The following is a 14,273-nucleotide window of genomic DNA, read 5'->3' as shown; positions in this document are numbered from 1 at the left end:
GCCCCCCCCACAAAAAAAAACTCAAAAAAAAAAAAAAAAAAAGAAAGAGCCCAGCCAGTGGCATGGCATGGTGGTCGACTCACACTCTGGGCACATGTGCTTATGTGCCCAACATCCCAAGAGGAAAACAGAGAAGGGATTGTGGCATGACCATTCCCTCTTGGGGGGTGATTTCTCACTTTCCCTTGCTCTCTTTCCAGCAAGTACATACAACCTCTAGCAAAGTTTATTTTTAAAAAATTATTTAATTTTATTCATAATGATGAATTATCATTATTTTAATTTGACTAGAGAGATACAGAGAGAGAGAGGAAAAGTGAGAAAGTAAGCTGCTAGGTCAGGTCTAGGACTTGAACTGTGGTCAGCCATATGGTCGGCGCCCCAACCATCATGCCACCTGCCAGCCCCTCTAGCAAAATTTTTTTGAAAAAAGAAAAATATCAGGGCCAGCAGGCAGTGTGGTGGTTGAGGTGTTGGACTCGCTCATGGCCTGGACCATGTGGTTTGAGTCCTGGACCCGGTGACTGGCTTTCTTACTTTCTCTCTCTTCCTCTCTCTGTATGTATCTGTGTCTGATCAAATTAAAATTATAATGGGGGACCAGCAGATGGCGTGGTGGTTAAGACACTGGATACTCCCACATGGCCAACCACGGTTTGAGTCTTGGACCTGGTGGCTTGCTTTCTCGCTTTCCCCCTCTCTCTCTGGTCAAATTAAAGTAGATGAATAAATGAATAAAATTAAATAATTCTTTAAAAAATTAAAATAATAATGTTAAATAAATAATTATGTATAAAAAAAGAAAAATGTGGAACAGGTAATCTCTGACTAAAAATTGGAAAGGGTAGTCAGTGATGAGAAGTTCCTGTACATCCTTAGAGAAATACTCCATGTGTAATTGAGCAAATATGCAGCTGTACTCACCCCCCACTTTTTTTTAAAACAGAAATTTGTACATACCATACACCAAAAACCTTTTATTAAAAAATTATTTATTAAATTTCATTCCTTTATTTATTTTTAATTTGACAGACAGAGAGAGAGGAAGAGGGGAAGTGAGAAAGCAAGCCACCAGGTCCTGGACTTGAACCATGGTTAGCCATGTGGGAGTGTTTAGCACCTTAACCACGGTGCCACCTGCTGGTCCCCCAAAAACCTTTTTTTTATTTGGTGTAATCTGTCTTGGCAATCTTTCCCATCAGTACAAAAGTGACTTTCTCATCTCTCTGCCTCCTGTCCCAGTGTAGGGACAAGCCTTACAGACCCTGGGGATCCCAGTGTGGCCCCTGCAAATCACACAGCCTTTGGGAGCCCCTCACTTTCCCTCAGCCAGAGGCTAACGCCCCCCCCACACACACACACCTGTATTCTCATGTAATCAGCTATAGGAGAAGCCGTGGGAGGCACTGGTCTGCCTGGGTGAGTGGGTGAGCGGGAGCCAGGCCTCAGCCACGGCTGTGTCATGCGTGTGTTCTTTGACCTTTCTGCATATTCCCCATGTGTGTCTTCCGGAATAGAGTACAGAGCCTGGTCTTGTCCCAAATGAAGACTAAACAAAGGTGGGAGGTGGTGGAGGGCCCAGGCCCATTCTGACACCCACCTTCACCCTCATCTTCCTGCTCAGCCAAAAAGACTTGGAGAACCTGAAAGCCGAGGTGGCGCGGAGGCACCAGCTCCAGGAGGCCAGCAGAAACAGGGAGAAGGCTGAGGAGCCCATGGCCACTGAGCCTGAGCCAGTGGGGGCCCCCGAGGACACGGGTTCCCAGCCCCAAGCCGCCAAGGACCCTTCTTCCCCGAGCCTGCAGGGATAGACAAGGAGAGACAGACGGACAGTCAGCGGCCCCGTGACCCAGTGATCCAGACTCCGCGAGAAGGGGGCGTGCCCTGCAGATCAGGAGAGGAAGCCAGTCCCTGTTCTGTGTTCCAACCCCACCCCACCCCAGCGTCTTCCTGGGACCCCGGCCTGGCCTGCCTGCCCTAAAAGATGTTTTTGCACTGGTTCAATGAATATGTGATGCAGAGGCCTAACCGAAGACACGTGAATGGAATGTGTGGGCACCAGTTCCAGGCTTGGGGGCAGGTGCCCTGCAGGCCCCCCACCCTCAAGCAGGTGTGTGCGAGTGTGTCCATGCCGTGAGCGTCCTGATCCGTCCTTGCTGTACATAGCCCCAGTCGGCTCTGAGTGGATGATGTGCAGATGCGATCTCAGGTCATTTGTATGTATGACATTACGGCTGCTGCTTTTGCTGCCACTACCCCCGGGGCCCAACCTGACTTAAAGTCCAGGTTTTAAGCCAAAAAAATGACGGGGGGCTTTCCTGTGTCCTGGGATGGGGAGCCAGAGCTCTGTGGCAGGGTTGGAGGGTTGGGGTGCACTTTAGTTCTGTGGCAAGAAGAGAGCTGCAGCGGCTTTACTCTTGTGGTTGAGCCCGGCCTGGCTGTAGCTCCGGGGTCGGGGAAGGGGTCGGCAGTGGGCCACGGTGGTCCCAACACCTGAGTGCCCAGCCCCGGCCTGCCTGTCCTTGGGCCCTGCAGGAGGCGGTGCCACAGACTCTGGCTCGTCTCCCTACTCCCTACTCTCCCAGGTGGGGAGAACCTGGGGGGCTACAGTCTGAATGTAACCCATGCTGCCTGACGCACAGTGGGGGTGGGTGGGCCGGGGGAACCCAGGGCCGAATCATGGATCCTGGGGAGGTCAGTGGAAACAGGAGTGATTGTACCTCTGTGGAGGCCAGCTCCCTGCCTGTTCTGGCCACACAAGCACCTGCGAGGAGCTCTGGGGTGGCTGGGGGTCCTTGGGCCGGCGCTTGCTCTCTCCGCCTGCCTGGGCCATGTCTCTGTGCCTGCTGTGGGAGGAGGCGGCCATGCTGTGAGCCTGGGGGTGCTGTTCCGGCCGGCCTCTGCCTGAGGCTTTGAGGAGAGCTGCTTATGGGTATGGTCTGTCCAAACACCTTGTTTCAAAGGGAGTGGGCATGAGCTAGCAAGCGAAGCATCCCCACAGCTGATCAAGAACTTTTCTTGTTTTTAAACCATCACGTCTTCATTTCACATTGGAATAAAGTGAGTTTTTGAAACCTGCTGCCCCAGCCTCACCTGTCTGTTCTATAAAGCGGCCTTGATTGAGGGCTGTCTCCAGATGTTACTGGGAGAGGGCCACGGTGGTGATAGCCACGTGATGCTAAGTCCACGTGGGAGGGCCCTGGGTTGTGTCCTAAGGTCTTCCCGTGTTTGCTGGTGTGCACACACTTGTGATCCTGGCTGGCTGCGGCAAGGGGTTGGGTCTTGGCTTGAAGACCCTGTTGAGGAGGCCTCTTTTACTGTTTCCCTCATGGAAGGAATAAAAATAAAACTTAAGAAATCGTTTCAGCCAGATGGTGTGGTTAAGGTGGCTGGACACCATGTGGCCAATTGTGTGGACTTGGTGTCTTGAAAAACATTCCAGGTGGGTGGGTGGGCAGCAGGTGGTACGGTGGTCGAGGCTGGACTCCCACATGGCTGGCTGCAGTTTTTTTTTTCTGCCTGCAATTTGAGTCCTGGACCTGGCAGCTTGCTTCCTCATTTTCCTTGTCTCTGTCTTTCTCTGGTCAACCTCAAAATAAAACAAGAATAATGACAATAAAATTAAATACTTCTTTAAAAGAAAAAAAAAACACTCCAGGCACGTGTGATCCTGAGAGGAGGGAGAGATGAAGGGACTGTGGGGTGACCATGCCCCACGAGGGTGCTTTCTCTTCTGTCTCTAGCGAGTGCACACACCCTTAGCAAATTTTTTAAAAATGTTACTGGGAGATGAAAATGTACAAGGTTATGCTAATGACGTCATTTAGTGGGTGGAGTCGCAGGCAGTCCCCCCGCCATGACTGGTGTCACACAGATAAAAGTCAGCTGTCATTAGTTTTTTTGTGGATGAAGGCCAGGCTGGAGGGGGTGGTATAGGTCTGGGGCCCAGGCCCTGGGCATCCTGGATGTTAGGTGCCCACCGAACTGGCTGGGCCCTTCCCTTACCCTCACTTGAGGTCAGGGGGCTGGGCTGCACTCCCCAGGAGGCTCTGCTAGGTCTGGAGTGGCTGAGGTTTGTCATCCCAGGGCAGGCCTCAGGAAGGGCTTCCCAGTGGGGGAGGGGAGCACACAGGGAGCAGAGTCTGGGGCAGGGGCCTAAGAAAGGGAAGTCTGAATCTCCTTACAGCTGTCACCCAACAGAGGCAGGCAGGCCCCAACCTCACAGGTACTCAGATACCTTTTTTGAATACTTGGAGCATCCTCTGTGCCTTGGGAATTCAGCAATAAAAAAAAAAAATAAATAAATAAATGAGCTACTGCATGGCTAACTCAGGACCTATTTTCAAGGTCCTTTACATCCAGACAACTGCAATGAGTGAGCATGGAAACCAGAGAAGGAAGGAACTGTCCACATAACTTCTGACTCCAATCTAAAAGGAGAAGGGGCAGTTTCTCTGTAAAAATAGTGAATCAGACACCCACACTTCCTTTTCGAAGTTTATTTTATTCACGATATGACTTGTGCTCACACAAAAGCAAGAAAGAAGCACCCTCAACAGGGTCTCATCACTCCACTGTGCCCTTTCCCCAACTCTTCAGCTAGTTAAGCTCTTGGGCATGTACACATACACACACACTGCGAAACACCCAGATTTTCTTACTCTTCCTTCTAAAACCCTTCTACAATGATTATAAAGTGATTTTAATTTTTCTCAACACATGAATCATTAAAAACAGATTGAGAAAGGGGCAATTGCCACAAAATTCTGGATGCTGGGCTAACCCTCTAGTGCAGTGTTAAGTGCTGTGCAAAGGAAGCCAGATCTCATGTGGCCAGCCAGGATTTGAGTTCCAAGTCCCAGCCCCAGCACCTTGAAAAAAATGCTGGGCATATGCATGCACATGCCTCATGATCCTGAATGAAATGGAGAACTGGAGAAAAAAGGTTTGCAGCATGACCAGGCTCTGTGTGTGCGTTGGAGTGATAGGGGGGGCGGGGTGCTTTCCTTTTCTTTCTCCTTTTAGCATCCTCTGTGCCTTGGGAATTCAGCAATAAAAAAAAAAAATAAATAAATAAATAAAAATACCCACCCTGTTAGTTTTCCTGAGCAAACCAGAAAAAAGATGTCCCTGACCTTGAGATTTTCTTCTAAGTGACACGATAGCCGTCAATGTGTTGACTGTTTAAGCCCCACAACACCCTGACAAGCAGTTTCCTTTACAGCCTCAGCCCCGTGGTAAACACGCTTGCTTCTGGCCTTTAGCCAATGAACACGAGTCACGTGTTCCACAGGACTTGGAACGACGGGGCAGCATGTGGAGCTGAGAATGGGCTGGATCTAATTACCGTTGTGTCTGGTGGTCACCTGAGGCCCGATTTGCTGACCTCTCTAAGCATATTAGTGCAGGAAGACACCTTTTGACCACCCAAATGACAAGGGACATTTTTTTTTTCCCTTTGCTAGATGAATGTGTGCTATAGCGAGCATGCGTGTGTCCAGGGCTGAGAAATCACCTCCCCGGGGTGGATTTCACAATCCCTTCACCATTCTCTTGGGATATTGGGCACGCGCACACACACACACACACGCCTAGTGTTTTCATCAAGCAGCTAGGTCCGGGACTTGAACCACACGGCCATGTGGGATGGGCTGCCTTAATGCCCACACCACCTGCTGGCCCCTCTTGTGTTTTTAATTTTGCTGGAGGGCACATGTCTCTCTGGATGGGTATTCCAGATGGAAAACTGAGTCGCACTGTGTGGGCCATCAACACATCTACACCCGTCCTGGTCTTTCACATTCTTCCACTTTTATGTATGGATTTCTTTAAGCAGACTACCTTTACTATAAAAGAATGGCTATAACCAAATCAAACCTTTATGGATGTGTCATCTTTGTCCACTCCCTGGCCTTCAAATCACCCTGGCTAAATGTAGCCACACACCACATGTTTTGGTGAACAGAACACACATACAACGGTGTGTAGAAGGCTACACCACGCAGGTGTGTGGAGATACCTCTGATGTTCACAGGACAAAACCACCTAATGATGCATCTCTCAGAATGGGGATGTACCCCCACCTTTAAGTGATGCGTGACTGACGAGAACTAAGACTGAACTGGTTAATTCCTGTGTATCCTGCAACTGAGAATAAGGAATCCTGTTGCGGCTGGAATATTTCTTCACTTCTCTCTCCAGAGTCTAAACTACCAATCAAATCAGGAAGACAGGACAGGTGGCAAACCTCAGCGGAAAGCAAAACATCCCATTAATGGGAATAATTCTTTTTTCCCCCCAAATTAGACACAGCTGCAAACCATTCAGGCCACAATTACCCTAAGAAGAATCACTTCACAGAAAGATTGAGGAGACGTTTTTGTTTTTTTTAAAGAGATCTTTTTCTATAGGGCGTGTGTGAGACAGTGAGAAATTACCTTACGGGGGAATGGTCACACCACAATCCCTTTTCCATTCTCTTCTTGGTATCTTGGGCACGCACACACATGGCATTCAGTGTGTTTGAAGCTGCCAGGTATGAGACTCGAACTGTAGTTAACTATGTGCGGGTCCAGTGACAACCATTATGCCATCTGCTGGTCCCTGAGGATTTTTTTTTAAAAAGATTTTGCCATAGGGCATGCACACAGTGAGTGGTAAAGTGAGAAATCACCCTCGGGGGGGATGGCCAAGCTGCAATCCCTTCTCAATTCACCTCGGATTTTAGGCACGCACGCACACACACCCAGCATGATTTTCAAGTTGCCAGGTCCAGGACCCAAACTGTACTTGGCTATGTGGGAGTTCAGTGCTGTAACCAAGCCACCTGCTGGCCCTGAAGAGCCTTTGTACCCCCACCCCCCAGGTTTTTGCTATAGGGCATATGCGCTTGCCACATAGAGACAAGAGACAGAAAGCGAGAAATCACCCCCCCTCCCCGGGGCGGGGGGATGGCCACGCTGCAATCCCTTCTCCTCCATTCTATTTTCGGGCTCTTGGGCACGCATGCACGCGCACGCACATGCGCCCAGCGTGAGTTTAAGCCACCGGGTCTGGGACGCAAACCATAGTCGACTACATGGGAGTCCAGCGACATAGCCATTACGCTGCCGGTCCCCCTTTGTTCTTTTTTGAGAAAGATTTTTGCTATGGTACGTGTGCACTTGCTGAAGACACCTAGAGACAGAAAGTGAGAAATCACCCCCCCGGGGGAGATGACTGCGCCCAGCATGAGTTTCTAGCCGCAGGTCTGGGACTGGATCACAGTCAACTACATGGGAGTCCAGCGACATAACCATTACATCATCTGCTGGTCCCCCAAGGAGCCTAAGATGAGCAAGTTTGAATTTGAGCAATTGCAAATGGCATGGTAGTTAAGGTGCTGGACTCCCACATGACTGACTGCAGTTCGGGTCCCAGACCTGGAGGCTTTTCTCTCTCTGGTCACATTGAAAAAAAAATGATAAATAAATAATTAATAAAAAAGTTAAAAGTTTAGGGACCAGCAGATGGAGTAGCAGTTATGTTGCTGGACTCCCACGTAGTCAACCATGGTTCGAGTCCCAGATCCTGTGGCTCAAACCTCACGCCAGGCATGTGTGTGTGCCTGCCCAAAATCCCAATAGGAAAATGGAGAAAGGACTGCAGCATGGCCATCTCCCTGGCGGGTGATTTCTCATTTTCTGTCTCTCTGAACACCCGCACCCTATAGCAAAAATCACTTAAAAAAAAAAAGTTAAAAGTTTAAATATGTCCAAATGCCTTCCTTAACAATAGCTAGTAAAATGCATGCCAGAACCAAGATAGGGGAAGAGCAAGTGCATCTGAAGTCCCGGCTCAGCCACTAAGCAGCTGTACTGCCTTCCACACGACACCCACCCACCTCATATGAGCATTGGTTTTCCTGTCCATCAATTCATGAATAGCTACCAGCAGGGGGCACTGTGTGGGAATAAGGGCGTTTCAAGTGTTAGTACCTAACAGGTACTCAAAATGCCAGGTATTTCCCGTCCCTCCACTTCAATGAAGAGGGCTAGGTGACCAGCTGGGATGACCATATGAAGAAATTACACGTGTCAAGTGAGGGGGAAAGGTAGGAAGGTGGTAAGTTCAAAACCCAGTTGTGGGGCACAGGGACCAGTGACTTTCCCCCAAATTTCCTTGGTGAGAATGTGCAAATATTTCTATCAGTGTTTTTCAAACCTGAACCTCATCAGAATCTCCCAGAGGGCTTGTTAACTGGATTAAACTGGGCTCTATTTTTGATTCAGTAGATTTAAGGTGGGGGCTTTTTTGTTTTGTTTTGCTAGATGGTGCGTGCACTGGCCAGAAAGTGACAGAGGTAGAGAAAGCACCCTCTCCCTCAAAGGGCAAGGGTCACACCACCATCTGCAATCCTCCTCTTTCTCTTTTCAAGATTTTTGGGCACGCACGCACGCGCATACACCAGGAGTTTCTCAAGCCGCCAGGTTCAGGATTCAAATGTAATCGGCCACATGGGATTAGGATTCAAACCATGTAATCGGCCACATGGGATCCGGCTGCCTTACCCACCAGGGTGCAGAGCCAACCCTGCAATTTGTATCTCTAACAAGCCCTTGGGTGATGCCAGCAGTTGAGACTTGCCAGTCCTCATCTGGTCTCATCAAGGAGTAAGCAGGGGAGAGCTGCAAGTGTTTTCTCCCATCTTCCGTTTTCCCGTCCTTCACCTTCTGTCAAAGGACACAGCCATGAGTCTTGGGAGGCTTGATGTGGTGTGTATACACATAAAGAGCCACACAACTTTTAAGAGTTAACAAGCACTTCCAGACAGCAGCCCTACACTGAAAAATGGTCACGCGCGTTACCTGGGCTGCTGCCTCGAAATGGAGGAGCTGCAAACACGGCTCTAACTTGAAGGCAAGTGACTGTTGGTCTGTGTCCAATTTTACATTTGCGGGGAAGCTATTCTCAACAGGAGGCAGGAAAACAGCTGGGCTGCAAAAGCCACCACACTGACCTCTGTCCTTTGTTCACAAAAAGCTAGAAATTTCACTGGTGCCCCGAAGACTCTAAGGACAGAGGCTGAGCCCTGATCTTGGTCCTCAGAGGCAGGACATAGCCAAAGTGGGCAAAGCTGAGAGAAAGTCATGGGACTTCTGGGGCAAGGACAAACACTTATTTTGGTACATCCCAACTAAAAATGGAAACGGTAGTAAAACTTTCATGAACCCAAGACCACTAGGCAGGATCAGGCTCATAAATAGAATGAAGAGGCCTTATCGCTGGGTTCTGACCACTGGGTCAGGTCTTTGCAAAGGGTCTGAAATGGGCCAACCCTGGCTTCAGCTCTCTGGCCTCAGCTGAGTCATTCTTAGAACAGGAGCAGAGGGGAGGTGGGGTGATCACTGCCCAACCCAGCCTGCTCTGCACAAGCCTGACTGCAGGCCCCTTCCTCCAGATTGGGAGGAGGCCGCTGGGCCAGTGCTGGCGCTACCCTAAAGAAAAGCCTTCCCTCAAGGCCCGGCCACCTGCAGCCAATTTGTGCCCTGCTTTATGACTGGTACACAGCCTACTTTCTTTTAGGACTTGATCTGTGCACAAAAGACCAAAAAGCAAAGGGTCTGAAATGGGCCAACCCTGGCTTCAGCTCTCTGGCCTCAGCTGAGTCATTCTTAGAACAGGAGCAGAGGGGAGGTGGGGTGATCACTGCCCAACCCAGCCTGCTCTGCACAAGCCTGACTGCAGGCCCCTTCCTCCAGATTGGGAGGAGGCCGCTGGGCCAGTGCTGGCGCTACCCTAAAGAAAAGCCTTCCCTCAAGGCCCGGCCACCTGCAGCCAATTTGTGCCCTGCTTTATGACTGGTACACAGCCTACTTTCTTTTAGGACTTGATCTGTGCAAGTTAAAAAAAAAAAAGTTAAAAAAAAAAAAAGTTAAAAAAAAAATCACATCTAGTTTTATAGGCATTTAATAGTTTACCAATTGGTACAATAAGATTTTTTAATATGCAGAAAACATGAATAAATTTTGTTTTACACAGTCTGAGAGCAACAAATCTTACTGTAAAACACAAGAGCAATATTATATACATTCCTTTACTGATTTTTTTAAAATTGTGTCAATATCTTCAGTGAACTCTTACAATCTGGGGAACTGTTTTTCTCCAATGACCACCTCTGCAACGTTCGTATGAAATCAATGCTTGCCTTCTTGTCAGTGTCAGGATCAACTTCTAACTCCAAGATTTGTGTTTCTAACATCTTCCGAGTGAGCTTTAGGGGTGCCTGGACAAGAAAGCAGCTACTTACATGATAGAGTGGAAAGATAAAAAGGCCAGTTCAGTCCAGTCGTGACTTGTAAATCCAGCTTGCCCTCCCCACACCCCACTGGGGAAAAAAAAACAAAAACCTTTTTCCACCAATTTTGTACATGTCCATTCTCTACCAGGAGATTCTTCTTTGCATTATCTAGATGAACACATTGGACTTATTTATATACAGCTGGACAGAAAGAATAACCACTTTAAGTGCCTTTTCCTTTAACAATGTTAATTTCAGCTGCTTAAGGATTATCAAGCCACCACTGTCAACAAACAAAATATCCTTTAAATAGTTTTTCTTTAAATAAATTAAAAAAAAAACTATTCAATGAGTGATATTACCTGGAAGTTTACATAGAAACAGAAAGAGGCAAACAGGAGAGCAGGGTACTGACAGCAAGGAGACTGGGCTTGGTGAGTCTAGAGTCGAAGCTTCCAAAAGACTACAGTGAGCGCTCCCCGGCCGGGACGCCTCGCTAACACTAGGGACTGTTAGAGTAGTGCTCTGGGCACACCATTGGTCACACCACACATGACAAAACAGGACGGTCTTAGTCTCCTAAAGTGCAAGATGCCATGTCGAAAAGCAACTATTCTCCAAGCGAAGTCTTAGCCAGTTTCCGTGGCTTGTACTCTCAAGAGTGCGGCTAGGATTTCTTGGGCACATTATGTCAGGGTGGCACTGGAATGTCTGTTATCACACACACAAAAAGTCAACCATCATCTGAGGATGCAATTCTACCAGCTTTTTATTTCTTAAATAAGTGGCCAATCTGATTAAGTGACAAAGCAGCAGTGAACCTCTAAACCAATTAATAAAGTCCTCTACTTACAATCCAAACCAGTAACCTCATCATTGTCCTTATCCCAGGCAAGGCACAGGGTTAGACAGCAGACAGAGAAAACAGAGAACACAGAGTAAGAAAGGGCATCAACAGGGCAGTGTCAAGCAACAGTGCAGGAAACCTTTGAAAATATGATTCCAGATTGTAGATGGATCGCTCTCCCCCACCCCCCTTCATTATTCCAACAGGGCTCGTTACATTTGGATCCAGTTGTGGACCATCCCTGAGATTCAATGTTCGCTGCTTCTTAAATGGAAGATGTCTGGTAACTCAACTAAGCAGCAGGCTGTGGCAATCTCCCAAGTAAGGATAACTTTGTTTACAGAGTAATCGCTTCTCCTCCTTTGTCAAGAAAGTCACTGTGTGCCGCAGGGGAAGAGACCCAGCAGATAGCTGCTCTGCTTCCCACTACATCGGTACCATTTTTTCCTTTATTGTTCATGTCTATGAGTGATTTTTAGATGTTGTGGCTTACCCTCAATTTGTGTTGCTACATGCTAAAAATGAATTAAAATACAAGACATTCATACATGTACAAACAAATGTTAAGATGCACCATTTCTATGTATTTATATTTCTCAAAACAGGACAGGAAATAGCAGCAAATGAGAACAAAGATATTTTCCATAGCTTCTGTAGAAAAATCCAGTCAGAACAGCTAAGTGGGAAAAAAACCAAACAAACAAACAAACAAAACTTCTCAATGTAAGCAGGGTCATGAGGTGATACTGTCCTGAAAGTTAATCTTCTGTGTTTAAGAAATTAGCTTAAAATGCAATTTTTGTCCTCAAAAATAGCCATTAGTTCTCAAAACACTTTCCTTCCCAGAGATATCTCTCAGGAATTATTAAAAACAAACAAGCAAACAAAAAAAGAGACATAAGCTAGACATAAAGCTGCTTCTAGTTAATACATGGCCTATTCCCTGCATGTGTATCTACAGGACGTTAACTCTCACCCTTTGTCTTTTTCAAGAACCAAATTTCCATTAAATACTAAAAGGGACATTTTTTAAAAATCACATATTACACAAATGAATAAAAGGCAATTCAGAATAAATTTATCTGTGCTAAACTGTCATTGTTATTTCATTGTTCTGTTAGCTTTAAAACAAAAAAAACCTGTTGGTTAGATAAGCAATGGAATTTTTGTTTTTATTAATAATCAACAAGAAACAGTGTTCCGAAAATCATGGATAAAAATTCTCTTAAACCTACTTGCAGTAACTCTGGAACAAAATATACAACGTATCAGGGATGTGTAAAATGCTGAACGGCCAAATTAGAGGGGCTATAACGGAAGTGATTTTCCTTTAGTTGAGAAAAATCCCCAGAGTCAGACCTAGTTTTCAGAAGTATCAGGATCAAAAAGGGTTTGTTCTAAAGCATGGTATTCCACAGCAAGATTTATTCTACTTGTACATTTTAGCACGTCTTCAAAAACCCAGGACCCAAGGACATGGAGGTTGTATGTGTGAGATATATTTATACAGACTTATCCACTTATAGATAGGCCCATATACTTACAGACAATTATATATAAACAAAAGCTGAAAACACAGGACATTTTTATGCACGCTCCATAAAACCCTGTCATTTTTAAAACTTGTAAGTGAAACGCACTTCAAATCAGTATCAGATTCATGTTGAAAAACAAACTGCTGTTATTATCCCACTCTTTTAAAATGGGCATAGATAACCTTTTCAGTATTTCTCTGTCATTATGTAATGCACATTGCACATCCCTAAAAAACATCAAAACAAATAGTGATTTGTACCATGACACACTCAATGGGAAGATTAAATTCTACTTGGAAGTCACATCACTATACAGTCTAATAGTATGGAGAATACAACTAGAAGTATGTCTAGTGTGGAAAATAGAAGCTTAGAGTATGACAGTGTTTTTTTTTTTTTTTTAAACCTGTTTACAAAGCATCAAGACCACGTGAAATAAATGATTTGCTTTTAACCGCTGAGATGTTTCTTGTTTGCGATTTACAGTCATTTTCTTTACATAAATATACCACTAGCCTTTCCTTAATAGGCTGCCAAAATGAATGTATCGTATTGATTTGGCAAATGTGTCATGACAAAAATTTCAATATGTAACCCCCATTAATTACATAGATGGTTCAGAAGATTTTGATTTGTAGCCTTATTATCTAACATCCTTAAAGAAGATGTATTAAGCACACTTAAGTGATGTTACATAGATACACATTTCAGAAAAAGCCCTAATAACCACCACTTTCCCCCAAATGAGGCCATCAAGTCAGGCACCAACAGATAGCAGAAAGAAAAACAGAAATTAATAATCCAACATAAAATGACACTGTCAACTATTCAGTTTAGTGCCCTAGTTCAATTTATTTAACTTCTGCCTTCTTCGGCCTGGTGTGACCAATGCCAGCCCAGGTTTTAAAACCCTATGGTACTTCTAGACAACGTATGTAAATTTACAGTATACAATTTGGATTCACCATGCATGAATACTTTGTGTGTAACATTTAATAAGCTCAATCTACATCCAGAATAATTTACATGAAAGGACAATATTTATTTAAACAGAGCTCAATGGGGTAACCATGGTATCATCAGAGTGCATCCAGAGGAACAGGGAGGAGGGGCCAAATGAGACTCAATCAACGGCACTCCCACACCTTTACTGTTTGATCTACACTGCCAGTAACCACATAGGGTGCCGTCTTGTGGAAATCTGAAAGAAAAAGAAAAGGCTTATTTTAAAGTCTGACTGAGTCAGATACTACTTTTAATGAGCCACAAAACAGCAAGTCCAAGTGCCAGGAATTCCACATTTTCCTATAAATACATACCCATATCCTTAAAGGCTATCAAGTTTACCAACTGGGTTAGGGAAACTAAGACTCAATGAAGAAATCCTATAAAGCAGCAGAACAAAAATGCCCATTTCTGTGAGTCCCGCTCCAAAGTGGCTCAAATCTAACAAGGACAGTCTCAGCATATCCATTTACTAAACACTATGTCCCAGACTTACATATTCACGCTTATTAATCCTGAGACAATTCTGTGAGGTAGGTATTAGCCCACTTTACCAAGACTTTCTATTAGCATTAGGGCCATCATATTCTAGTGTTTTACATTTTAC

The 14,273-nt window shown here is 45.8% G+C and overlaps 2 protein-coding genes across 2 annotated transcripts in view; one reads left to right on the top strand and one right to left on the bottom strand.

Annotated features, from left to right (window-relative positions):
• CLUH (CLUH binding protein of NUMT mRNA) overlaps positions 1–3,081 on the top strand; it is a gene marked incomplete in the record, with an annotated part of 20,808 nt that extends 17,727 nt beyond the window's left edge. Inside the window, 1 exon segment of the mRNA XM_027767923.1 lies at positions 1,625–3,081. Coding sequence (XP_027623724.1) covers positions 1,625–1,811 — 187 coding nt within the window.
• Positions 3,082–10,628: 7,547 nt separating this feature from the next.
• Positions 10,629–14,273, bottom strand: part of PAFAH1B1 (platelet activating factor acetylhydrolase 1b regulatory subunit 1) — a 104,814-nt gene continuing 101,169 nt past the window's right edge. Inside the window, exon 11 of the mRNA XM_006167568.3 lies at positions 10,629–13,862. Within this exon, the coding sequence (XP_006167630.1) occupies positions 13,789–13,862 (74 nt within the window). The 3' untranslated portion in view covers positions 10,629–13,788. The remainder of the gene's footprint in view (positions 13,863–14,273) is intronic.

Source organism: Tupaia chinensis, unplaced genomic scaffold (assembly GCF_000334495.1).
Source record: "Tupaia chinensis unplaced genomic scaffold, TupChi_1.0 Scaffold144899_1, whole genome shotgun sequence".
NCBI classification, from domain to species: Eukaryota; Metazoa; Chordata; class Mammalia; order Scandentia; family Tupaiidae; genus Tupaia; species Tupaia belangeri.
This window is presented reverse-complemented; position numbering and strand designations above follow the sequence as displayed.